This window comes from Hyperoodon ampullatus (genome assembly GCF_949752795.1).
Source record: "Hyperoodon ampullatus genome assembly, chromosome: 6".
NCBI lineage: Eukaryota > Metazoa > Chordata > Mammalia > Artiodactyla > Ziphiidae > Hyperoodon > Hyperoodon ampullatus.
Window position 1 is genome coordinate 10,944,748 of NC_136919.1, and position 26,014 is coordinate 10,970,761.

At 46.5% G+C, this 26,014-nt stretch overlaps 1 protein-coding gene across 5 annotated transcripts in view; it reads left to right on the plus strand.

Annotated features, from left to right (window-relative positions):
• NR6A1 (nuclear receptor subfamily 6 group A member 1) overlaps positions 1-16,188 on the plus strand; it is a gene marked incomplete at both ends in the record, with an annotated part of 203,555 nt that extends 187,367 nt beyond the window's left edge. For 3 of the 5 annotated variants that reach the window (XM_079705923.1, XM_079705924.1, XM_079705926.1), the window contains 5 exons: positions 194-421; positions 1,728-1,982; positions 9,042-9,163; positions 14,229-14,381; positions 16,100-16,188. In XM_079705923.1, the coding sequence (XP_079562049.1) occupies positions 194-421; positions 1,728-1,982; positions 9,042-9,163; positions 14,229-14,381; positions 16,100-16,188 (847 nt within the window). The remainder of the gene's footprint in view (positions 1-193; positions 422-1,727; positions 1,983-9,041; positions 9,164-14,228; positions 14,382-16,099) is intronic. The other 2 variants (XM_079705925.1, XM_079705927.1) reach the window with 1 other exon arrangement.
• Positions 16,189-26,014: the final 9,826 nt, after the last annotated feature.

Consider the following 26,014-nt stretch of genomic DNA (forward strand, 5'->3'; position numbering starts at 1 on the left):
GCCACACATATGCACATTTGCACAGAGACCCCATCTAGTAGGGGAGACATGCGTGTAACCATTGATTATGTCCTTAGCTTAATGAAGACAGAGTGCATGGCCAGAGAACACCTGAGCCACCTCCTAGCTCACTTCCTTTGAGTAGGCAGTAGAGCTGCGATGTTTCTGCTTGACATGAGACTTTTCTCTCCAGTAGGTCTGTGGAACTAAATGGATTCATGGCATTCAGGGATCAATACATGGGGATGTCTGTGCCTCCACACTATCAATATATACCGCACCTTTTTAGCTATTCTGCCCACTCTCCACTCCTGCCCCCACAAGCTCGCAGCCTGGATCCCCAGTCATATAGTCTGATTCATCAGCTGGTGTCAGCCGAGGACCTGGAGCCATTGGGCACGCCCATGTTGATTGAAGATGGGTGAGTGAGCCTTGGTCTATTTAGCCCTGTAGCTTCAAAGTGGTCCCTACCCCACACTCATCTTCATCCCTGGCTGCTGTACCCCAGGCTTTGGAATGAGTTTGGGGATAATGAGCAATGACTCGAGCATCAGAGGACAAATCTTTGCTTATCGTTGAAGTTAGTGGTCCCTCATTTTTCTCTTGAGCATCTTTTCGCATAGAGTGGGGGCTATTTATCAATCCCTATGGAGTTGGGATTAAAGGGCTTTTGTTTCTGCTTGGGCCGAGGTACGCCAGACTCTGGAATGGGTCTGAGTGCTTCTGTGCCAGAGATGAGCTATAATTCTGGGAATAATCATTAAGTTTAGGCTTCTTAACAGGGCACTCAAGGCACTAACTGGTTGTGGCCTGTCTGTATCCCTAGTCAACATACTCATCAGTAGCCTAGTGCCGTGTGCTCTGTGTGCAGGCCTGAGTGGGTGGAAGGAATACTCTTTCAATCCTGTCAGCTCTGCCTGAGTAGATAATAGTTCAGCCAACCCATTGCTGTACTGTTATTCATTTAGCCTGGAGCATAGGCTATTTGAGTGTTATTAAGCTTAGACCGCCCCCTCTGCTCCAAAAGGTATCCTGAGATTTCTTAAGCTGGTTTCCAGTTTCAGAAGAGGAAATTCAGATGTCTGCCTACAAGAAGGCCACCACCAAAACCTTTATAAATCTCATGTGGGGGTGTGGGGAAGAGTCATGACAGGGGCCTTGAGAGAAAGAAAACTGGGACCCTGTCTCCTCCAGCCCAGAGATGAGAAATGCCCTGCTCCTTCCATCCCGCGGTGGCTTAGTTTCCTGAACTCGCACCACCAGGGGGTGCAATGAGAGCAAGAAAAGCTTCTGAACCTGTTCTATTCTCTTTGAGCCATCTCGCCCCGAGGCTCATTTTTGTGCCAATCCCTGTACTGAGTAGGCACCAGATTCACCCTAATGGAGCTCTCATTTCCAAAACTGGTGCAAAAGTGACTGGGAATTTTCTTCTAACACATGGAGCATTAAAAGTCATACTCCCTGATAATTGCACAAATTTCTAAGCCTCCTTTCCCCTTTGCAACCTTTTCTTATCAAATCTGCTCCTCCAGCCCTGAGCTTAATGCTGGCCCCAGTCCTGTCCCTTTATCATTAAACTGAATTGAATGGAGCTGGAGATCCTTGGTCAGGGGCAAGGAGCCCACTGCCAGAGACCCTTTGTGCCCTTAGGAGTACTCTCTCCCTTTGCCCCCATTCCCACCATTCTGGCCACTAGAAGTAACTTTCTCCTGTTCCTACCCCCCCAGATATGCTGTGACTCAAGCAGAGCTATTTGCCCTGCTTTGCCGCCTGGCTGACGAGCTGCTTTTTAGGCAGATTGCCTGGATCAAGAAACTGCCTTTCTTCTGCGAGCTCTCAATCAAGGATTACACGTGCCTCCTGAGCTCTACGTGGCAGGAATTAATCCTGCTGTCCTCCCTCACTGTTTACAGCAAGCAGATCTTCGGGGAGCTGGCTGATGTCACTGCCAAGTACTCACCCTCTGATGAAGAACTACATAGGTGAGAGCTGCTGGCTGGGGAGAAAGTCTCAGGCAACCAAACCATTGTCATCTCTGCAAGGCAGGGCTGCCTGACACTCCAAAGGATGGGCATTAAAGCCACACGTGGCTGGACTTGAATCTTCACTCTGCTGCTGACTAGCTTTGTAACTTTGGTCAAGTCTCTGATCCTCAGGTTCTGAATTTATAAAGTGGGGTAATGACAGTACCTCCCCAACAAGGTAGTTGTGAGGAATAAATGATAATGTGCAGCAAAGCTTAGCAAGTATTAAGCTGTTATTTTGGTCACATCTGGACTACTGAGATAAGAGAATGTATCTGGAAAGAACATTTCCTACAAGGTGAGGGGCTCTGAGCTATAGTTTACAATCCAAGAAAAAGACTCAGGAGTTATTGTGGTACCTACTGTGTGCCAAGCACTGGGCTTGGTATTTTACATTATTATCTTTCTTTGTCACAGTCTCCAGCACTGTAGGTGTTGTTATGCCCATTTTATAGATGAGAAAACTGAAGTTCAGAGGGGCCTACCCTTGAGGGTTTTGGATTTGAACCCAGAGCCTGGATTTGAACCTGTGCCTGCCCAACTGAAAGTCTAGGCTCTTTCACTGTATCTCAGATGCAGTGAGAAAGTCCTTTCGATAGTTTACCTTTATTAGACAGTTTAAAATAATGGAAGTCATGGGATTCCAGAGCACCAAGAGAGAAGGAAGAAAAGGTTCCTCCATCGAAGAAACCTGGAGAAGGTAGAGTACCAGCCCCCAAACTTCTCTACACAGGACTGAGGTGCATCTCCCTCTGCCACTTAATCACCATGGCATAAAGATAAGTTGAGACTTAGGCTGGGAGCGAAGCTCTAACACCTTCAAGGGCCCTTTGCACAGCTGAGGGAGGGAGGAGTCTGGATACTTTCTCCCCCTGGTTTTCTAATATTTCCTTATTAATGATGCTTACAGGCTTGATGGTAATCTATAAATGACAGAGTTTTTAACCCAGATGACATTTTGTCCTTAAACAGAGCTATCTGATTTTGCAGATAACCTTAACCCCTTGTCTTGAGCCTCTAATTCATTGTTTCCATCAAATTCCTGTCTCCTGCTCTGTATCTCTGGGCTGACTGAGTGTTTGGATAGCAGTCAGCCTGCTCTAATATTGTCAGGGTTTGCAGAGCTGGCCCAGTGAGCCCGGCCTCCCTATTTGCCTGGAATCCACCAGTGCAGCCTGAGGCTGCCTACAAAGTAAGCCTGTGGGCTCCCCTCTCTATAGAATGGTGAGTTCCCCCATGCCCTCTGCAGATAGGCAAGGATCACTGACCATGCAGGGTTCTCCGTGGCTTTAAGCTTCATGAAAGACACCCCATCCCACTGTTTCCAATCCCTTGAGCCCCAAGAGCAAGGCAGGGACCAGTAGCAGCTGAACTAGTGAGGGAATTTTTATTTTCTAGGAAGGGTCCTTACCGAGGAGAATCTAGAGCTGCACTATCAAGTATAGTAGCTGCTAGCGTCAGGTGGCTATTTAAGTTACTTAAAATTAAAAATTTAGTTCCTCATTTACAGTAGCCATATTTCAAGTGCTCAGGAGCCACATGTGGCTAGTGGCTACTGTATTGGACAGTTGCAGATATATATATATATATATATTTCCATCGTCACAGAAAGTTGTATTGAACAGTGCTAACTCTGGAGCACATGTTGCAGCTGAGCTTGCAAGTGGGTTCTGAGGATAAGAAGTAGATTCGTTGTTAGGACGCTCACTCCACTGTGGAATCCTTCAATGGAAAAATACAAGTTAAACTTCAGCATGTTAGTTCAACATGCCCATTTATTGAGCACCTGTTGTGTGTGCCTGGAGGAGGGGTGTTGGGATAACAGATAATACAGACATGGTTTCTGAGATGAGCGCCCATATTCTTGGTTTAGGGGATTGGGGGGCAAATAGAAGCAGATAGAATCTACAGTTCAGGGTGATATTAGTGGAGATTGAGGGGCATATGAGGGACTGTGGAAGCATAGACTAAGGAGTGAGTACCTCTACTTGCATAATCAGGGAATGGTTGCCAAAGAGGAAAAGACATTTGAGCTGCATCTTGAAGTGGCATTTTTCTAGGTAGATTATAGAGAATAAGAGGCAGGCAGGAGAATAACACAGAGTCCTAGAAGTTAGAGATTCTGGGTGGTTGGTTTGTGCAGATAACCAAAAAGCAATCCTGTGGATTAGGGTATAGAGAGAATATATCTGAGAGGCAGAGAAATGAGGGGAGAAATGGCAGGAGAGGAAGGTACAGGAAAGACGAGTCCTGAAGGTGCTCAAATGCTAATCTAAAAAACTCGGATTTTATTGTGTGAATAGTATTAAGTCGTGGGACGTTTTTATGTAGAGCAATTACATGTCAGGTTGCATTTTGGAAAGATCCCCGTGGCTATAAAGTTCAGGATGGATTGCATAGACAAGGCTAGAAGACAGTGGCTGTGTAGGAAGCTGTTCCATAGCCCAGGTAAAAATAAACAAGCCCTGGACAAGGCAGCAGTGACCATGGGAATAGAGAGGGCAGCACAGAGTTAAGAGATGACAGGGAGGTAAAGTCAGTGGGACCTCAGTGAGTGGAAAAGTTGGGGATACTGCCAGGCAGGTGGGCACCAGTTCTCTTAGCCAAGATAATGGAGCCTGGGAAGAACAGGTTGAGAGATGAGCCACTCTGAGTTTGACTTGGGGTCTCTTGAGTCTGAGATGCACGTGGAACTGCTCAGGAGGCCAGAGGAAAATGGAAGTACGAGAACCTTTGGAATCATGTTCATCACTGTAAGGCAGTCCCCAGACTGTGGAGAGCGTGGAGTCTGTAATAGGCCACAGCTCTTCCCTACCTTGCCTACTCTGGCGTTACTCCCACTCCCACAAAACGCCTTTACTTTTTCACAACTGTTGAGTGCAAGCGAGTTCCTGCTGTCATGAAAGACTTTTCTCAGATGATACATGACCAGCTCCTTTTCTCTTCTCAAATATTGAATCAAATTTATGGTGCCCATTTTCCTTAATCAGGCTGTTATCAGACAGTAAGCTGGGTGAACTTGATTTAAAGCCGATTGTAGCACCAGCCGGTGACTGCTCCTGGCCCTAATCAAGACTCCTTCACTCTTAGGAGAAGATGCCTTGCACTAGATGGGCTTTAATGGGCACTTCTATCTCGTGAACACTAGCTCCATTTCTGCCAGATCTCTGGAAAGTTGCCTCACAGCTTCCCTGCTAAAAGACCCTAGCTGTAAGGTTCAGGAAACACAGTCTTTTCTTTTTGCTGTGATAACACGAGTGATGCTGCTGCTGCTGTTAATAATGATAATAGCTAACAATTATAGACTGTTTATTGTGCCAAATTCCATCTTAAGTGCTTTGCAAACATTTGTTTAGTCGTCACCACTTCCCTAAGAGACTGTACTAATATTAACCCTGTTCCACACATGAGGAAGGAGCATGAGGTTCAGAGAGGTGAAAACTCAAGGCTCTAAGGCTAAAAGAGATGGAGTTGAGATTATCATCTAGATCTGTTGTGCTCTAAAGCCCAGATTCTTTACCATTACTAAATTTTTCAGCCTTCTCAAAAGTTTGACTTTCTGGAATGTGTCCTGGAGCTGCAGTCTTACTTTTCACCTTGGAGTCTGTATGTGGGTGCTGAGATGGCAGTTCCTCTAAGGATGTGGCTGATGACTGCTTCTGGGAGTAGGTGCATTTAGATGAGTGAAAAAGAGACAACTGGGCCTTTCAGCCCCCTTAATGGGACATAACTTACACAGTGTCAGCTTCAATTGCTGACTGAATGGTCCAGTGGTTTGGGGGATCCTGGCAGGAATGTTTTCCTTGTCCTAACATGCTTGTGTAATGGTAACCTAGAAGAAGAATGGGTGTGTTTGTCCAACTTTCAGGCTTTGAATGTTGATAATTTGTAGACAGGGAATACAGGGGCGTTAGAACTGTGCAGTGGGCAGATGTGGAGGAGGCACGGCTGCAGGAGAAAGCAGGCCCATGGAACAGAGAACAATTTGTTTATCAAGGGGCGGGATGCGGGGTGTGGAGGAAATCTTTGCAGTCAGGCTCTGGAGACTGAGTGGGGGCTGCTGGGCTGGCTGCCAGGGGTCCATGCTGGTTGCCTATCCTAGGAAGCTTGGGAAAGAGGGTATGTGCTCTCCCCAAGAGAGAGGGCAGATCTGGGTCATATACTCAGGCCAGGCATGTGGGAGTTCCTTTGTGTCCTCAGGTCAAGACTCAACTGGGAATAGGTTTAGCATTGCTGTCTAGGGGTCTGGCTGGTAGCCACACACCTGCAGGTTCTGCAGAGCCAGAGTGAGCACTTGCGGCAAGAGGTTACTGATGAGGGGAGAGAGTGTTATCTTTACTTGCTATACTGCTCGGCCACCAGACAGACGCTGACACTGCTGCATCCTCCTTTTTTATGCCCGACCCCATCCCATCTCTTCCCCACCCCTCCAAACAGATACTGATGGGCATTTTCAGTAAAGACCTTTTCCCTCTCAAGAACAGAAGTAGCTGACAAAGTACTGTGATGAGGAGTGATCTTCACTCACAGGCACACTGCTTCCTGCAGGTCTCAGCATCATGGAGGCAGCGGAGGGGCAGTTCTATGCACTGCAGCGAGTCCAACACCCACTCTGGGTTGGGCCCTGAGCTGAGTTGCTCTGGGAACACAGACCTCCTGAGGTATCCCCTGTGGTAGCATGTGGTAGCCTTTCCCTGTTGCCAGTTAAGAACAAGACAGTCAGGGAATGGACAGTGTGGTGCCGAGAAAGCAACAGACTTGGAATGAGAAAACTTGGGTTTGAACCTTGTCCCCACCACCACTAATTTGTTTTATTCACTTAGAACTTTGGAGAAGGCATCTCTTCTGCTTCCTCTTCCCTAACATGAAGGTGATATTACTTTTCTCACAGATTATCAGGAGGGCAAAATGTAAGAATGCAATAAGGGCGCAGTAAATAATCTCTCTGAGCCTTTGTTTCCACAAGTGAACAAAGAGGATTATAATATCCTTTTTTGTGGATTTATTGGAAGTATCCAATGAAATGATGTACGTAAAATATTTAACAAAGGGCCTGGCAAGTAGCAAACACTCAACAAATGGTAGAATAATAGATATGGTTATTATAGTGGTTATTAAATATAAGTGTGTCTATCAGCCAATCTGAGAACGTATTAATAAAGTTGTAAAAGCCATTGGGCCAGGAGCAGAGAGAAACATGGTAGTTCAAATTAGCAAACTGGGACCCCGGGGGTCAGGGCTCCGGACTGCAGGTAGCTGCTGCTGTGGCTCCCCCTGGTGCTTGAGAAGTGCAGGTGCCTCTGGCCCCAACAGGAGCCAGGCTTTCCCCAGGGAAGAGAAAATGTCCTGCCTGGCCAGGAACCCAAGCCCTTGCGAAGCCTTCAGAGTCAACACAGAAAGCAATAGGACCCAGACAGCAGTAGTACATTCCCAGGAGTTCTGGACCCTACCCAGATAGGGGCTTCTTGCCTAGCATGGGGCTGTAGTACCCCGATCTGAACAAGTCACCAGGAAGCAACTCTGAGGCTAAGCATCTCTCTGTGACTCAGCTGCGTCAGAGGCCTGTCTGGAACACCTAGAAGAGTGGATGCTGGGCCTGACCCCAACTTTTATAAACTATTTCCCCACTAAGCCTTTGCCTCCTTGGTTTGGGAGTATCTCCATTTCTGGTATAAGATATTCCCCACTATGACCCAGAGTATTAGTCCCCCAGCCTAGGGCTCATTTGCCTAAAACTTGGTGTTTCCCCAAGGAATTAACTCCTAATCCAAAGAAAGCAGCATGGGGGCTTCCCTGGTGGCACAGTGGTTAAGAATCCACCTGCCAATGCAGGGGACATGGGTTCAAGCCCTGGTCCGGGAAGATCCCACATGCCGCAGAGCAACTAAGCCCGTGTGCCACAACTACTGAGCCTGTGCTCTAGAGCCCACGAGCCACAACTACTGAGCCCGTGTGCCACAACTACTGAAGACCACGCTCCTAGAGCCTGGGCTCCGCAACAAGAGAAGCCACCGCAATGAGAAGCCTGTGCACTGCAACTAGAGAAAGCCCACGTGCAGCAACGAAGACCCAAGGCAGCCAAAAATAAAATTAAAAAAAAAAAACACTCCTGAAAGAAAAAACATTAAAAAAAAAAAAGGCAGCATGGTCAGCATTGAGTCTTCTCTGCTAATGGATGCCACCTCAGATATTGAGAAAATCAAGGCCTTAGGGAGTTAGCCCAGGTTCAAGGTTCTAGCTCTGCTACCAACTAGCTGTGTGCTTGCAGACCAGTCCCTTCTATTCTTTGAACTTCAGTTTCTCATCTGTACAATGGTGATTATAATCTCACCTAGCACATAGGGCTGAGAAAACTAAATGAGATAATGCACATAAAGTGCCCAGCACAAAGACTGGCATGACATGGAGGCTCAATTTATGTTTCCCTCCCTCCCTCTCTAGCTAAAGTCAGGGATACCAGTAAAAATGTTCACTGTGCGTAACCTCAGCCATGCTGGAAACAGTGAACTTAAATACAATCAGCAGCTTTTTCTTCATTGTGGCAGTAGCTCACATAGAGTCACCATGGTAGCTGCCATTGTTACTACAGGCTGCATTGCAACAACAGCAGTGTCTTAACGATGTCGTACTTCTCTACATTTACATCCCAAACCTCCGTGACCCTTGTTACCCCAAGCAGGCAAGCATTATTTTACAGAGGAGGTCCTCAAAGCTTAGAGAGGTCAAAGGACTTTCCCAAGGTCTCATAGCTTGTATGTGATGGAGCTGGATTTGAACTTAGATTAGATTGACCCCAGCTGACCTTGGGAACAGCAGCTCGTATGAGCTGCCTTGGCCTCTAGACAAACCATGGATTCACCTGTCTTTCACAGATGTGTCTGGATTCCATTTCCCCCAAGCTCACCCTCTTTCCTATCTTAGCTGCCTTAAGGAGCTGTAGGTGACTTCTGTCTCCCTTCCATTACCTCCACTGGTAATCAGAGCCCATTATTAACAACACTGGTATCTGTTCCCCAGATTTAGTGATGAAGGGATGGAGGTGATTGAGCGGCTCATCTACCTGTATCACAAGTTCCATCAGCTAAAAGTGAGCAATGAGGAGTATGCTTGCATGAAAGCAATTAACTTCCTAAATCAAGGTGAGTAAGTGGGGGTGGGAAGAAAAGACTTTTTTTTTGTCAGTGAATATTTGCCCTTTTGCCTTCATGTTTCACCCCTACCCCCCTTTACCCCCAGGACTGTCACACAGAATCTGTCACACCACGTGGGCACCGATCTTGGAAGTCCTGTGCTGCCCTCATCATCATTCTGCCCCACTATAGCGCAGAGCATGGTTTGGATTTTTTTCTTCAAACCTAAATGCCACAGCCTCTATAACTCATAGAGGAAGGAAGAGGATTTGCTTTGTTTAGTCAGTTTTAATGCATTTAAACACAGACATCAAGGACAGTACATGCGTCATTTAAAATATGCACCAAGTTTACCAGTGACTGAAGAAGAGCAGAGTGACTGATGAAACTACTGGAGATAAGGGATCTGTGACAGGCTGACGGGCCCCTTCAGGGCAGAGCGGGGGTGCACAAAACTCACACACCCATATCAAGCATGGCTTTAATTCGAAGAGTGGTGGGTGTGATTTACATGGAGTATTACCTGCAGAGCGGCGCTTGGTAGCTGCTGGTAAGCAGAGTATGCAAGGAGGATTTGTGTTCCCTTTCGTCCAGAGTAGCGTGTGAGCACTCTACTCTCAGAGTGGGGCTGGGCTGTCTTGCTGCCTACGACACTGAAAATGCTGTGTTCCTGTATTCAGTTTCCTAGTCCAGAGACTCTTGATCCCCTCCTCTTTGCCCACCCCTCCCTCAGTACTGACCTCTTCCTCTTGCTTCTGCACCTTTCATGCATTTATCTGGTGTTCTGTATGCCTCCCTTAGGCCAGGCCCTGTGTTGAGCATTAAAGACATTGAAATAAATTAGGTCCCAGGTTCCTGGCCTCAAGAAGTATACAATCTGATGGCACTTGTTACATTGCTTGAGCCTCAAATGGGGGGAGATCAGTAACAACTAGTTGGAGGACCAGAAATCTGAGAGCTGGGCCTCAAAGCCTGGGTAAGATTTGTGTATAGAATATTTATATTCTGTATATGAAAAAGGGGGATTGTGTGTGTTTATATGTATATGAACACACTATATAATATATATATACATATATGAGACTGAGAGAGACGTCTACAGGCGTACCTTGGAGATATTGCAGGTTTGGTTCCAGACCAGCACAATAAAGTGAATATTGCAATAGAGCGAGTCACATGAATTTTTTGGTTTCCCAGTGCCTGTGAAAGTTATGTTTATAATATACTGTGATCTGTTAAGTGTGCAGTAGCATTATGTCTTAAAAAACAGAGTACAGGGCTTCCCTGGTGGCGCAGTGGTTGGGAGTCTGCCTGCCGATGCAGGGGACACGGGTTCGGGCCCTGGTCTGGGAGGATCCCGCGTGCCGCGGAGCGACTGGGCCCGTGAGCCACAATTACTGAGCCTGCGCATCTGGAGCCTGTGGTCCGCAACAAGAGAGGCCGTGATGGTGAGAGGCCCGCGCGCGCACTGTGATGAAGAGTGGCCCCCGCTTGCCACAACTGGAGAAAGCCCTCGCGCAGAAACGAAGACCCAACACAGCCATAAATAAATAAATTAATTAATTTAAAAAAATATTTAAAAAAAAAAAAAAAAAAAAACAGAGTACATACCTCAAAAAAAATATTGCTATAAAATGCTAACCATCATTGAGCCTTCAGCGAGTTGTAATCTTTTTGCTGGTGGATGGTCTTGCTTCAGTGTTGTTTTTATTTGTTTGTTTGAATTTATTTTTTAAATTTATTTTTGGCTGCATTGGGTCTTCGTTGCTGCATGCGGGCTTTCTTAGTTGCGGCGAGCAGGGGCTACTCTTCGTTGAGATGCGCAGGTTTCTCATTGCGGTGGCTTCTGTTGTTGCGGAGCACGGGCTCTAGGCACTTGGGCTTCAGTAGTTGTGGCGCACAGGCTCAGTTGCTCTGCCGCTTGTGGGATCTTCCCGGACCAGGGCTCGAACCCGTGTCCCCTGCATTGGCAGGTGGATTCTCAACCACTGCGCCACCAGGGAAGCCCTTGCCTCAGTGTTGATGCTGCTGACTGATCAGGGTGGTGGTTGCTGAAGGTTGGGGTGGCTGTGGCAATTTCTTAAAATAAGACCACAGTGACATTTGCCACATCAATTGACTTTTTCTTTGATGAACGAACTTACTGTGATGTGCAATGCTGTTTGAACATTTTACCCACAGTAGAACTTCTTCCAAATTTAGAGTCAATTCTCTCAAACCCTGCTGCTGCTTTATCAACTAAGTTTATGTAATATTCTAAATCCTTTGGTGTTATTTCAGCGGTCTTCACACAGCTTCTTCAGCAGGAGTAGATTCCATCTCAAGGGACCACTTTCTTTCCTCATCCATAAGAAGCAACTCCTCATCTGTTAAAGTTTTATCATGAGATTGCATCAATTCAGTCACATTTTCAGGCTTCACTTCTCATTCTGTCTAGTTCTCTTGTTGTTTCCACCACATCTGCAGTACTTCCTCCACTGAAGTCTTGAACCCCTCAAAGTCATCCATGAGGGTTGGAATCACCTTCTTCCAAAATCCTGTTAATGTTGATATTTTGACCTCTTCCAGTGAATCATGAATGGCATCTAGAATGGTGAATCCTTTCCAGAAGGTTTTCAATTTACTTTGCCCAGATCCTTCAGAGGAATCACTATCTATGGGCAGCTATAGCCTTAGGAAATGTATTTCTTAAATAGTAAGACTTGAATGTTGAAATTACTCCTTGATCCATGGGCTGCAGAATGGATGTTGTGTTAGCAGGCATGAAGACAAAATTAATTTCGTTGTACATCTCCATCAGAGCTCTTGGGTGACTAGGTGCTTTGTCAGTGAGCAGTAATATTTTGAAAGGAACCTTTTTTTCTGAGCAGTAGGTCTGCACAGTGGGCTTGAAATATTTAGTAAACCGGGTTGTGAACAGAAGTGCTGTCATCCAGGCTTTGTTGTTCCATTTATAGAACACAAGCAGAGTAGATTTAGCATAATTCTTAAGGGCCCTAGGATTTTCAGAGTGGGAAATGAGCATTGGCTTCAATTTAAAGTCGTCAGCTGCATTAGCCCCTAACAAGAGAGTCAGCCTGTCCTTTGAAGCTTTGAAGCCAGACATTGACTTCTCTCTAGCTATGAAAAGTCCTAGATAGTGTCTTCTTCCAATATAGGGCTGTTTTGTCTGCATTGAAAATCTGTTGTTTAGTGTAGCCATCTTCTTTAATTATCTTAGCTAGATCTCTAGATAACTTGCTGCAGCTTCCGTATTAGCACTTGCTCTTTTACCTCACACTTTAATGGAGATAGCGGCTTTCCTTAAATCTCATGAACCAACCTGTGCTAGCTTCAGACTTTTCTTCTGCAGCTTCCTCACCTCTCTCAGCCTTTACAAAATTGAAGAGAGTTAGGACCTTGTTCTGGATTAGGCTTCGGTTTAAGGGAATGTTGTGGCTGGTTTGATCTTCTATCCAGACCACTCAAACTTTCTCCATATCGGCAATAAGGCTGTTTTGCTTTCTTATCATTCGTGTGTTCACTAGAGTAGTGCTCTTAGTTTCCTTCAAGAACTTTTCCTTTGCATTCGCAACTTTGCTAACTCACAAGAGGCCTAGCTTTCAGCCTGTCTCGGCTTTTGACATTTCTTCTTCACTGAGCTTAATTATTTCTAGCTTTTGATTTAAAGTGAGAGATATGTGACTTTTCCTTTCACTTCAACACTTACAGGTGATTGTACGATTATTAATTGGCCTAATTACAATATTGTTGTGTCTCAGGGAATAGGGAGGCCCGATGAGAGGGAGAGGGACAGTGGAACAGCCAGTCAACGGAATAGTCAGAACGCACCAGATTTATCAATTAAGTTTACCGTCTCATACGGGCACGGTTTGTGGCACCCCAAAACAATTACAATAGTAACATCAAAGATCACTGATTGGGGCTTCCCTGGTGGCGCAGTGGTTGAGAGTCCGCCTGCCGATGCAGGGGACACGGGTTTGTGCCCTGGTCCGGGAAGATCCCACATGCCGCAGAGCGGCTGGGCCCGTGAGCCATGGCCGCTGGGCCGGAGCGTCCGGAGCCTGTGCTCCGCAACGGGAGAGGCCACAACAATGAGAGGCCCGCGTACCGCAAAAAAAAAAAAAAAAAAAGATCACTGATTGGGCTTCCCTGGTGGCGCAGTGGTTGAGAGTCCGCCTGCCGATGCAGGGGACACGGGTTCATGCCCCGGTCCGGGAAGATCCCACATGCCGCAGAGCAGCTGGGCCCGTGAGCCATGGCCGCTGAGCCTGCTCATCCGGAGCCTGTGCTCCGCAACGGGAGAGGCCACAACAGCGAGAGGCCTGCATACTGCCAAAAAAAAAAAAAAAAAGATCACTGATCATAGATCCTCATAACAAATCTAATAATAATGAAAAAGCTTGAAATATTGCAAGAATTACCAACATGTGACAGAGGCATGAAATGAGCAAATGCCATTGGAAAAAATGACACCGATAGACTTGCTTGGTGCAGAGTTGCCACACACCTTCAATTTGTAAAAAATGCAGTATCTGTGAAGTGCAATAAAGCAAAGCACAATAAAACAAGGTATACTTATATACAGAAAAAAAAAACTGGAGTGACCCAGTAGAATACCAGTGGCCCAGGTAGAATAGTATGAGTAGAAGCACATAGGAGACCATGTGTAATTGTATGTAGAAGCGTGAAGATTTCTGAATGGTTCCAGCAAAGAGCAAATTTAAAGACACTGTGAAGGATAAATTGGGAAAAGTAGATTATTTCAGTTAGTTGTTCAACATCCACTGGTTCCCATTTTGTGCCAAGCCCTGTGCTGGGAGCTGGGTACAGAGTTGAGAAAGATAAGCCTAGCCCCCAGGGGGCTCAGTCTAGTGATTGTCCTTGATAATTTTTTCCTTTATCTTATTTCTCTTCCCTTACCCAGAGCTTTTGTTCCTCCCTGTCAGAAAGAGAGAAGATCCCCTTTTGAGACAATGTTTAATAACTTTTCATTGAAAGATACACATATTCAAGGAGCCAGTGTTTCTTCCACATTATAAAGCCCCTCCCGTTTCCTGTGGTTTTTTCACAGATATCAGGGGTCTGACCAGTGCCTCGCAGCTGGAACAATTGAACAAACGATACTGGTACATTTGCCAGGATTTCACTGAATATAAATATACACATCAGCCGAACCGTTTTCCTGACCTCATGATGTGCTTACCTGAGATTCGCTATATTGCAGGTAACATTCTGGGTCCTGGGTTTCCAACCCTTCCTTGCTTTTGTTAACTTGTGAAGGGAATGAGGAAAGCAGTGTTTTCAGGATGCTGATGCCAGGCCTATCACCAGCTGAATAAAAGAGGTACTACCCCTGCCCTCAGAAAAGTTATAATGAGAAGTTTGTTTTTTCTTTGTAGGGAAGAGAATCTAACGTTTCCTAAGCTCCTGTGATATGCAGGGTCCTTTGTGACCTGATATCATTTAATCTCAATTTCTGCAGGACTGGTGGTTGGTGATATTATGGCCATTCTATGGATGGGGAAAGAAGCTCAGTTTCTCAAATTAACGTCATTTCCTGAATTATATACTTTAAAAGGGTGGATTTTATGGCATGTGAACTAACTATATCTCAATTTTTTAATTGATTTTATTTCATAGAATTGCCTATAGGTTTTTGAGGATCTTTCATTAAAAGTGATATCTTTAAAATAATTCTCAAAAATCCTGTGTTCAGAAAGGAATTTTTGTTTTAGTTGTTTTGTGGTCTTGACCCCTTTCTGAGCTTCTTGACATTTAAATAGGTCCATTTCAACATGAAACCCTGGCTTTTGTTGTTGCTTTACTTCATTTGGTAAAGATTCTTGTTTATAGTTATCTAGCACATACTGAGGGGCAGCTCAGAAATGTGACCTCTGGGCTGAGATTGTTCTGTAAATTTCAGCAGTACAATTTTGAAGGAAAAAAATTTTCAGTCTGATAAAATCAAATTTTACTTTTTGGGCCACAAAATAGTCTAGGAGATGTGAACTGGACTTAAATAAATGATTGGAATTTTAGGAGTGTTTTGATAGTGTATGTCTCAGCATTTTTAAAACTATGTTCTACCAAGCAAAATATTAATCAGGTGCTCTGTGAAATACAGGTCAATAATTATACCCCACAGAGCTGGGTCGTCAACACTGACAGCCCTTGGAATCACCTGGGAAGCTTTTAAAAAATATCCATTCTTGCGCTGCACCTCTAAAGATTCTGACTTAATTGATATGGAGTGGAGCCTGGTCATCAGTATTTAAAAAAAAAAAATTGCCAGGTGACTGTAGGGTTCTCTCAGGGAGGAGAACTATAGCCTCATATTTACAAAGTATATTAGCATACTGAGTGCTCTTAGAAGTCCTCCAATAAAGAAAAACCTGTTTTAACCCTGAATTTCTCAATTTATTTGCCCCTGTAAACCCCATCTCCTTTTTCCTTGCTACATTTTATTAACCCATTATACTATTCTGAAGAGCCGTATTTTATAGAATGCTAATTAAAGAATCTACTAGGAAATGAAATAGGATGTAAGTTTCTCATGTTATTTTCGCTCTAAGAGGACATCTAGGAATACTTTTCAGTTTCAGATTCCTCATCTGTAAAATGGGGATAAAAAGTAAAATCTGTCATACAGAAATACTGTGAGAGTTAAATGAGATAATGTATTTAAACACCTAGCATAGAGTTCAGTATTCTTTGGATAGTAGCAACAGTTAGAACTTGCACCATTACTGGACTCCCTAAGGCACCAAAATAGGTCTGGGTAATGGGATGTTAGCCCAGTCTGTTTTACCTTTGTAATACTCGTGGCACCTTCCTCGCCCCAGTCGCTAGAAAAGGCAGTGTTCTTTCACCAGCCCAAGAGGAGGCAAACACGCCCTTCTTCTAGTGGCCACGGCTAACTCTTCTTTTTCTGCCTTTTCCCAGGAAAGATGGTGAATGTACCCTTGGAGCAGCTGCCCCTCCTCTTTAAGGTGGTGCTGCATTCCTGCAAGACAAGTGTGGGCAAGGAGTGACCTGTCCCCAGCACCCCTCCTCAGGCCAGTGGCAAGGCCTGGGGTGGGCAGGACAGGCTCCGGAAGAAAGAGCCAGAGAGACCAAGATGGAGGCTGTGGAGCAGCCTTGCCAGTTGCCTCCATAGCAAAAGAGTTTTTGTTTGTTTGTCTTGTTTTTTTAACCTCATTTTTCTATATATTTATTTCACGACAGAGTTGAATGTATGGCCTTCAACATGATGCACATGCTTTTGTGTGAATGCAGCCGATGCATTTCCTTGCAGTTTACAGAATGTGAAGATGTTTAATGTTACAGTGTTGTCATTGTTTAGAGATAGTTCTTTTGTATTTTGAGGGAGAGGGTGGGATGGGGCTGAGATGACTATTTCCATAATATTGACAAAGATGACTACCTCAGTGGAAAGGGAGGGGTGTGACCAACCCTACTTTTTCCACATGTTCTCAGCAGATTCATACGTTTGTCTGTCAGAGAGCAAACTGCCTTTTTCTAGCTACAGAATTACCAGGTAAGAGAGCACACCATAAAAGGGAAAGTGGCATTAGGAGGTTTACTAAGCAAAGTGGGTGAGACATCGGGAACAGGACAAGAGATGAGGATTTAGCTGTCTCTTTTCTTTGGAAAGCATGAAAGCTGAGAGTTGGGCACAGTGACCACATCTAAGTTAGGTGTCCTCCCTCCGGACGAGTCCTCAGGGAGAAGGTTTCTTCTCTCACACCACACTGTGGGGCCTCCCCTCCCCACCATCCATACGACCACTACTAATTTCTGCCACTGTCAACTTTTCACCTAGGCAAAGCCCTAGCGGTAAGCTAATCCTTGGGATTTGCCTACCATCTCCCTTGGGGCTCACAGCTACCTAGTTTCCTTACTTTCCTTGGACTCATTGCCTCTCCCTTATAAACTTGACTTCCTATTGGCCCTTTGAAAAAAACAGGTGAGTTCAGAATGTCATGTCCAGAATCCTGATGCCCACTACTGATTTACTCTCCTTTCACCTTCAGAGAGTAGTGGGACAAAGGCCAGACTGCTAATAGCATAAACACTCCTCTTTTGGAGTTCCCTGTTTCTCTCCCCACCCCATCCCATTCCACCTCCAGATCTGAATCTGAAACTGCAGTCTCTTTTCCAAACAGCTGGAAGGATCATTCACCCATCTGCTGACCAGAATTTTTGTCCCTACATTCTACTCCATGCTCTCCTAATCTGTCCCAAAATGAAACCAGGTTTCTTCAGAATAGTAAGCCCAAGACCCAGAGTGGCCCAGCTGCCCCTTAGAGTTATCAGTGGCCTGGCTGACCAAGGTCTGGAGGGCTGGAGTCCAAAGCTCCTGGAAGGGAAGGGGGGCCTTAAACTACCTCATGTTCCTAAAGGCCTGGCTGCCCCCTCTGCAGGTATGGCCTGGACCCCTTGTTCTTTCACTACCTGCCCCACCTAGTCCTGGGAAATGTTCCTTACCCTCTTGACTTTGACCAGCAGTCACACAAGGTCTGTCATGGAACTCTTTCTGGTGCTTTTCCCTCCTCTGCCTTACTACAGCAGTTGTCCCTGCCTAAACCCACATACCTCCCACAGCCAATGCAGCAGACAGGCCAGTTAGCTGGGTACATCCCTGGCTAGGCTTGAGGGGCCTACAGGACCTCCTTTTGCCTGTTTAGTCAAAGGCTGTTTGCTCTCTTCCCAGCTCAGCCTAGCACACTTACTCAGAGGGCCACCACATTGTGTGCATATCGGGTAGTCCATGTCAGATTGTAATTTTTTCTTTCCGGTAAAATGTTACGGGTACCAGCAGAGTGATGACTTTATCCCTTGATGGATCTAAAACTCAGAGCATTACTTCCCAATGCCGTTTCCCCATTTGCTCTGAGAAAGGAAAAAAAAAAAAGAAGAGACGTGGTCCTCAGGAAAAGCGCCAACCAGAATGTTTTTCACATGTCAATGGGAAGATTTGTGTGTGTGTATTTGTTTATTTCTAAATTCACAATAGTTTTGCTTTTCTGCTCTTTTATTTAACCAACTAGATCACACTCTGGCTACAGGTCAGACTCCGAGCCGCTTTCCTCAAGGTAGGGGAGGATACACATATCAGAGACCCCTTCTCCAGGATGGCTCTTACGTGCTGCATCTTTCTTTGCTAGACCTCCATCAGCCAAATTATTATTATTTTTTGAAATTGCTTTTCTCTTAAATTAAGCATTTTACTGGTTGGGTTGGGTATCAGAGGGAACTGCTCTCCATGAGGCAGCAACATGTCTCTTTAATAATGCAGCATTAAACAGAGCAAGTTGTTAATTTGTGGAATGGGGGAAAGGTTCTGCAAGTTGCCATTGTACAAATCCATTTTTACAAATGTTTGCAGCAGATTCCACAAGAACAAAGAGCCCATTCATTGCTGAGAGCCCTGCAGAATCTCTGAGCCAAGTGGCCTTGTGTTCCAAGCCGGAGCCTGACCTGTGGACCACCTTTAATGTCTTCTGCACCCAGTCCTTTTATGACGTGGGCTTTTTTTAAACAGGGTAAAGTGACTGTGTTGCGTCGCAAACTCAGGTATTATGAGAGGAAGGTAGGAGTGTAGCTAGCAGTGTGGAGACATTAGGTCAGCCACTAGATGTATTTGTGAATTCAGTTTGAAGGACACAGAGAAAGGTTGGAGGGGGAGGTTTGATGTGTTTATTTTTTGCCTTTCTTCCCATGATGTTTGGTTAACAGGTAGCCTTTTTGCTAGTGGAAAAGAAAAAAGTTGTGCATGTTGTCTGTAATTCCCTTCCCTTCTGTCCTCTCTCTGATCCCCTGCCACCAGCAGCACTCACTTTGAGTGAGAACTTTTCCACCATAAAAATATGACCCTGAAGGCTGTGTGGTAAAGGAGAATCCCACCTCATTGCACTGCGTTGAAACGTACAAGCTATTCCCATCCTTTCCCTTTGAATGTTTTCTTGACCCAAGACAGAAGTTTGGAATCTTGCAATTTCACCTACAACTCATGCTCTATGGCTACTTTGTAGACTTTTGGAGTCTTTCACAAGGCTTGGTGGCCTTACCCTCAGTCTGGAGAAACTCCCCAGAACCTGTCTCAAAGCACTCCATCTGGCTCAGAGGATACCCAGCCCCCCAGCCAGGCCTGATCCGTAAGTGAGGTGGGCAAACCTCCAGGGACAGAAAGCAGCAGGCAAGAACCTCTGTCCTGTTCCCCAGATCCAGAGGAGGAGGGATAGAGGGAACTGAGGGATCTCCATGGCATCATGACAGTCACCCTCTCCACAGCACCGTGCCTCTCACCTGCCACCCCTTGTCAGGGAAGAGAGTCCTGCCGTGGCCAGTGTGTCACCAGGTCCTTAAAGCCCTGGGCTCTCTGAGCTAGCTGCCTTGCTCTGCTGCCTATATCCTACCTTTGTTTGTTCTCAATTTACTGGGGAATGGGACAGACGGAGACAGACAAACCCAGTATGGGCAACATCTAGGCCATGTCCAAGGTTGGCCAAAGTAAAGGGACTCTGGCCTCCCAGCAGGGCAGGAAGTTGAGCAGTGGTTCCAAGTCTTTAGCTCTGGGCCCCTGGTCTATGTCTTTTTTTCCTTGTTGCTTTTTTAAATTTTGCAATTGTTTTAAGAAATCCAGTCTTTTAGACCAGCCCTTTTATTAAACTTTAAATTTTTCTTTGATTTTTTTAAAGTAAAAAAAAAAAAATTAAAAAAAAAAACTAAACAAAAATCCCACCACTCTTACTTTCCCCAACTTGATCCATGAGAGTCTCCCTGCACTCCCCTCTGCCTTTGCAGTTGATTATTCCTCCCTTTTCCCTCAGCTTGAAGCATCTATGTCCAGTGTCTGTGAAATGATGTTTTATCTGTGTCTCAGGATAAGAAACGGCAATCATTCCACCAGGTGCTGGAAACTGGTTAGCCTTGAGGCAAGGGTTTCTAGGACCACAGCTCAGGGATGTGTATTTAATTACAGGGTCCCCAGAAACCCCTCTCCTGGCTACCACAAGCAACAGCTTCTTTTCTGGGCTTGGGAGCCAGACCTGGACTGTTTCCTCAGAGGCAGGGCCCCCAGAAAAGATGCTGGGGCTTCCTCTTTGGCCAGAGCTGGGCTCCCTTGAGACTTGAAGAATTCTGGCTGTCCTGCAACATGAGCCACAGTGACCCTGCCTCTACTGGCTCACAAGATGCCTGGTCCCTCTGCCTAATCCAGTCCCCATCTGGCCTCCCTTCTCTGGGCCTGTGGCCCTCAATGGGCCACAGCCTGCTCAGGAATCAGTTGCAGGCTCAAATGGAATCTGTGAATCAGGCCAGAGCTTGCTTCGAGCCCAAGAAAAAAGTTGTCTTAATGGTGGAGGCTAGTCTTCCAAATCCGAGAGCCAGCCCTGCCAGCCAAAGGATCATTTTTGCCCTTTGGTGACCATTGTTTTCTTTCTCTGAAATGTCTTATAATAAGTGATAATGTTGTTGACTCAAATTTCCATGAAAAAGAAAAAAAAAAAAAACTACCTCTTGAGTGACATCCTGGTCTATTCCTCTCTGAGGAATCTTGTGGGAAAAGAATACTGTAGCTCCTGCTCTGTTTACATGTTTCTGTTAGTAAAGAAACCCCGCCTGCCCTGGGGTGTTGGTGTTTTTGTCTATGTTGCCATCCCAGGCCTGCGATAGGGGCTTGTGGCTGTGTTGTAATGTCTGGGCCATGTCTGGGGAGTCCTTCCCACCTGCCCAGCCAGGGACTAGCCACCCCCTTGAAGAGGCTTCCATTTCCTTCCTATGACCCAAGGCACAGGGAGCACCACCTCCCGTGACCCCACCTTCAGGAGCTCTGGTGGCACGTGCATCCGTGAGCCTAGCCCTGGGCTACCTCCCCGAGGCCCACCTCTACCCACAGTCCTGTATAGGAGTCGAGTAAACAGGATGTCTCTGAGCCCTTGTCCCCAAAGGGCCGGCCAAGGGCTGCCCACCAACCAGGCTCCATCAATCCTGCATGACCAAGTGATAGTTGGCGGGCTCTGCTCCCCAGGCCCTCTGCTACCTCCCACCCTGCCGTCTGGCAAGGGCTGGGCCCTTTTCTGTGAATTGACTACCTGTGGAAATGTGACCAATTAGTGTGAAATGCATGTTTAGCAAATGTTAGGTACTGTATTTGAACCAATAAATGTGAATCCTTCTGCACATGGCATCTGTTTGTGAAGTGTGTGTGGGGTTCCGAGGAGGGACGATGGGGTGTCCTTAGGTGCTAGGTGTGCCTTCAGACCAATTGCTTCTGCTTGTAGCTGACACTCGCCCACTTCCTATTGCTGAGAGAGTCTGGCAGAGAGATATCTCTCAGAACTGTTTGAATCAGTGAGCCAATACTGACTGAAGTGCCTGCTCTGTGTGCCAGGCAGTGTGTTGGGACTTTTCACAAACCTGAACCTCCTTGAACTTCAAGAATTATTACCTCTATTTTGTAAATGAAGAAACTAAGGTTAAATGAGGGTAAGGGACTAACCAGCCAGAAAGTGGCACAACTAGAGGAACTGAGTCTAGCAGGAGAGGCAAACTCAGACCTTTGAAGTACAGTGGGATCAGGATTGGAATTAAGGATGTATATGGGGATGTGTATGGACGTTTATGTCACTGTGGTCCAACCAATTAATGCCTGCCTTTCCAGAAAATAGATGAGGTTTTCTAGAGCTGAGAAAATGGAGTCTCTGAGAGGAGAGGTCATGGGACTCAGGAGGAGCTTCACAGATGAGTGTTGAAGGTAAGCCTTGAAGAAAGTCACCAAACAGAAAGAGGAGGATAGACCAAGTCAGAGGGGTCAACAACATGTTTGAAGGCCCAGCTGTGAATCAGAAACATATGGAATATTCAGACATAACAGGGTTCTGCCATGGCAGGAATGGTGGCAGATGGGAGGTTTTTGCAAGAGTTGAGGCTGGAGAAGCACTTGGAGCCTTGAATGCCACATTCAGGAGTTAGAGGAAGGAAAACCATCTGCTAAATCTCAGGAAAGAGCTAAATCTCAGTGACAGCAGTGTGCTGGTGGGTGGCCTGCCTGTATGTCACTATGGTCCAATCAGTTAATACCTGTTTTTCCAGAAAATGGATGAGGTTTTCTAGAGCTGAGAAAATGGAAGCTCTGAGAGGTCAAGGGATGTGCCCAGTCACACAGGAAGTGGCAGAGTTCTGACTTGAACCTAGATCTGCCCAACTGTCCTGTAATCCTGCTGTTCCTACGATCAGAGAAGTGGCAGAGTTTGGGTTGAGGGTCATTTGAAGACAGACAGGAAAGATGAAAGCTCAGTTTGGGAAGATAAAGGCTGAGGAGTCTGATCAAGTTCTGTTAAATCCCATGTGTGAAATGAGGGGAAGCCCAGCTGCCTTCCCATACCTCAGCCTCCTCCAGCACAAGGGACCAGAGAGCCCTTGAGGTTTGAAAGAGATGGTTTTAGAATAAAGGGAATGCTGCAGAACTAATTAGTAGATTCTTTTTTGCCCCACAAGAGGGAACAGATAAGACACAGAGGTGCAAGGAACATATTTGCTAAAAGCCTCGTAGTGAGTGCCAGGCTCTAGGATTGGTGTTTTACATGCCTTGGCTCCTGTAATCCTCATAACAATTTTGCAAGGTATAGGTCTCAGCCCCGCTTTACTCATAAGCAAATTGAGGCTCGAGGAAGTTAAACCATTTGCCTAAAATGACACATGAGTAAGTGACAGAATTGGCTTTTGAATCCGGGTCTATCTGATACCAAAGTTACAACAGGCTTCCTCCCTTCTGGGCCTTAGCAACTCAAATAGTGCTGAATATGAATGTCTGGAGTTTGTAACAAAGCTCAGGAATGGCCTTTGGTTGAACTTTTTGCTATTAACAAAACAAAACTCTATTAAACTAATAAAGGATTAATTTCTATAAGAGGTGAATGAATAGACCCAAATTGATGTGAAAAGCAGTGCTGTCCCAAGTATATGTAGAATGCTACAGACACCAAATTGTGGTTTATCAGAAGGTAGAGAACCCACAGGTGTCTTCATGGGAAGAGAAGTAGGAGTTCTACTGCCGAAAATCTGGGAAATACTGCACTCACTTTACCTTCCTCTTATTGGTTCCCAACCTTCGCTGGCATATTAAAGGCTTTGAGAAGTCCTACCTAAAGAAAACTTTAATTTTGTTTAGCTCAGGGTCTACCAAAGGTATTTGACCATGGACCATTCTTTCCTCCTGTTAAAATTCTGTTGGGACAGTGTTCCATGGAATAAAATTTAGGACACTGCTCTAAATTTATAAATTGCTACTTAACTAATGCTGAACTTTTGGTTTCTTTGAGTGCCAGGCAATAACCTGGAAGTAAAGAATAATAAAGTAATTAACATATATAGAGCAAGGCTAAGTGCTGTGCTAATAAGCATTTTATGTGCATTTGATTACTGATTCCTCAATCCTATGAAGTTGATGCTATAATGATCCCATTTTACAGATAAGAAAACAAAGGCCCAGAAAGGGTAAGTAATGTGCCTAAGGTTACATAACTTGTATGTAACCTCAGGAATGAATAAAAACCAGCACTGATTGAGTGCCTTCTACTAGGATCTGCAGAGACCCTTATTCTTAAGCAAACCCTCTGAGGTAAGATCATCTCTGTTTAACTGAGGAGGAAACAGGGCATGCTGGCAGCTCTGGGTTGTCAGAATCTGAAGCCAGAAACCCCCAGAAATGGTGGGCAGGGGAGGGTGTTAGGATGAGGTTGGACGTGGCTACATGGAGCTCTCTCTCGGGGATCATTTTCCTCAGGCAGATTGTGTGACAGCATACACATCAACCAGGGCTCTCACCGCCTGAGTTCTAATTCCACCTCTTTCCTTTTCCAGTCATATGTGGCCTTGGCCAAGATAGATACCTCTCTCATCCTCACTGTCCCTGTCAGATAAATGGAGTTGACGGTGCTTGTATCTTGGAGGTTTGAGGAGGATTCACTATAGCTGGTTCAAAGTAGGGGCTCAATGAAGTCAATCCAATAAAAGGAAGCTGTGTGAGGGGAGCTGCAACGCCTCATACTCCAATAGCAGAAACCCAGAAAAGCCAGAAGCCCCCTCTCTGACTTGGCCTGGCTGCCCACCCAGGTTTTAGGTCCACAGTGGTAATCAGCCTCTCTCAGATCCTGTGGCAAAAGTGCCCAACTGTCAGACCCAGGGCTCTTGGAGTCTTGTTCCCTTGGCAACAAGTCTCACCATGGAGACCACAGCCCCATCCTTGCCCTCCCTGCAAGCTCCCTCTCCACAGACCTTCCGTATTCAACACCTAGTCCTAGGAGCAGTGTAGGAACTAAGGAAAGCTTCAAGGAGGCCCTTCCTCAGGCTGAGGACTTTGAGGCACAGCCAGGAAGAGAGGCAAAGGGAACTCCCATTTTTTGTGTCTACTCTATGCTTAGCAAGGTTCTGAGGGGTCTACATATGTGGCCTCATTTAGGTTGAAAGTCAGACACTCACCCTATTTTATGTAAGTGGAAACTGAGGCTCAAGGAGACAAGATGGACCAGCTCAAAGTCTCACAGCTGGTCAGTCTTGGATCGAGACCTGAATCCAGGGTTTCTGAAGCCCTGCTTTCCCTGCAGCTCCCCCTGCACCCACCCCCCCATACACACACTGTCAAGACACAGCCTCCAGCCTCAGTCTGGGGAGGGTTAGGTAGGTGGGTGAATCCCCTTTGCTCTAGGCCTCTGCTGGGAGCAGGAGCAGCAGTCCTTTGAGTTCTGGGCTGGCCTCTGGCAGCAGCAGTGGAGGAACTGCACTATTTTAAGCCAGGGCCGACGGGCCCCATGTGGGCACAGGGAGGGTGGCCTCGGGCCCTTGGCCAGCTTCCCGGAAGTCACCACGGCCTCCCTCCTCTCCCCTGAGCAGCTTTCTGAGGCAGTCACTTCCCTACAAACAGGAAGGAGGCTCTCAGGCCGAGACCTCCAGCCCCAGCTTCCTCCTCTTACACCCCCACCCCCGCAGTCTTAGCTAATACATGGGGAGACCCACCAGCTCCAGGCCCTGATCAGTGTCCATTATCTGGGCTGTCTCTTAGCAGGTGGGTGGGAGGGGGTCTGGACTTCTGCTGCTTGGGCTGTCCCGGTTCACCCATTACAAGTCTAAGGCCTTCACTTGCCCAGGATCCTCCCCCACAGCCTGATTTCTCCTATACATTCCCATTGAGGCTGGCCACTCTGAGCCAGAAAGAAGAGCAGAGGTATCCCCAGACTTGGTCCCACTCAAGGACCTTAGGGAGAGACAAACTGGGACATTCCCAGAGAAAGGGGCAAAAACTGATAGACACATTGACTGTGGCGGAGACAAAAGCAGAGAGAGACAGCTGCAAAGGGCTGGGGCCAAGAGGGCAGTGGGGTGTCTCTGAGTGGTTGCTCCTGACCACCTCCTAGTACAGGCTCTGTCTCAGGGCTGTGGGGGCCCACCGGCTGCATGGCTGAAGTGGAATGTGGGGAGCAAGGCTGGGTCACCCCTTGAGGGCCAAGCGTGTGCACTGTAAGATAAACTACCCCAGGAAGGGGGCCCCAGCTGCGGCTGCATGCTCCAGGAGCGTGGCGGAGAGGCCCGGGCCCAAGGCTGGAGCCCCAGCCCTGCCAGACACCCATCTCCTGCATCTCCTCCTGAGGGTCTCCACCAGGCCTCACAGTCTGGAAGGTCTCAGGACCCTCAGCCTAGCCCTTGAGGGCATGCAGATTGCCATTCATAGAAGAGCGGGGCGCCCTGGGAACACCACCAGCCACAGAGTCTTACTTCTCCAGCTCTGGCTGCAGCCCTGGCTCAGGTGAGGCAGCTGGGGGCAGGGGTGGTCTCTAAGCCGACCATGCAGAGCAGGCC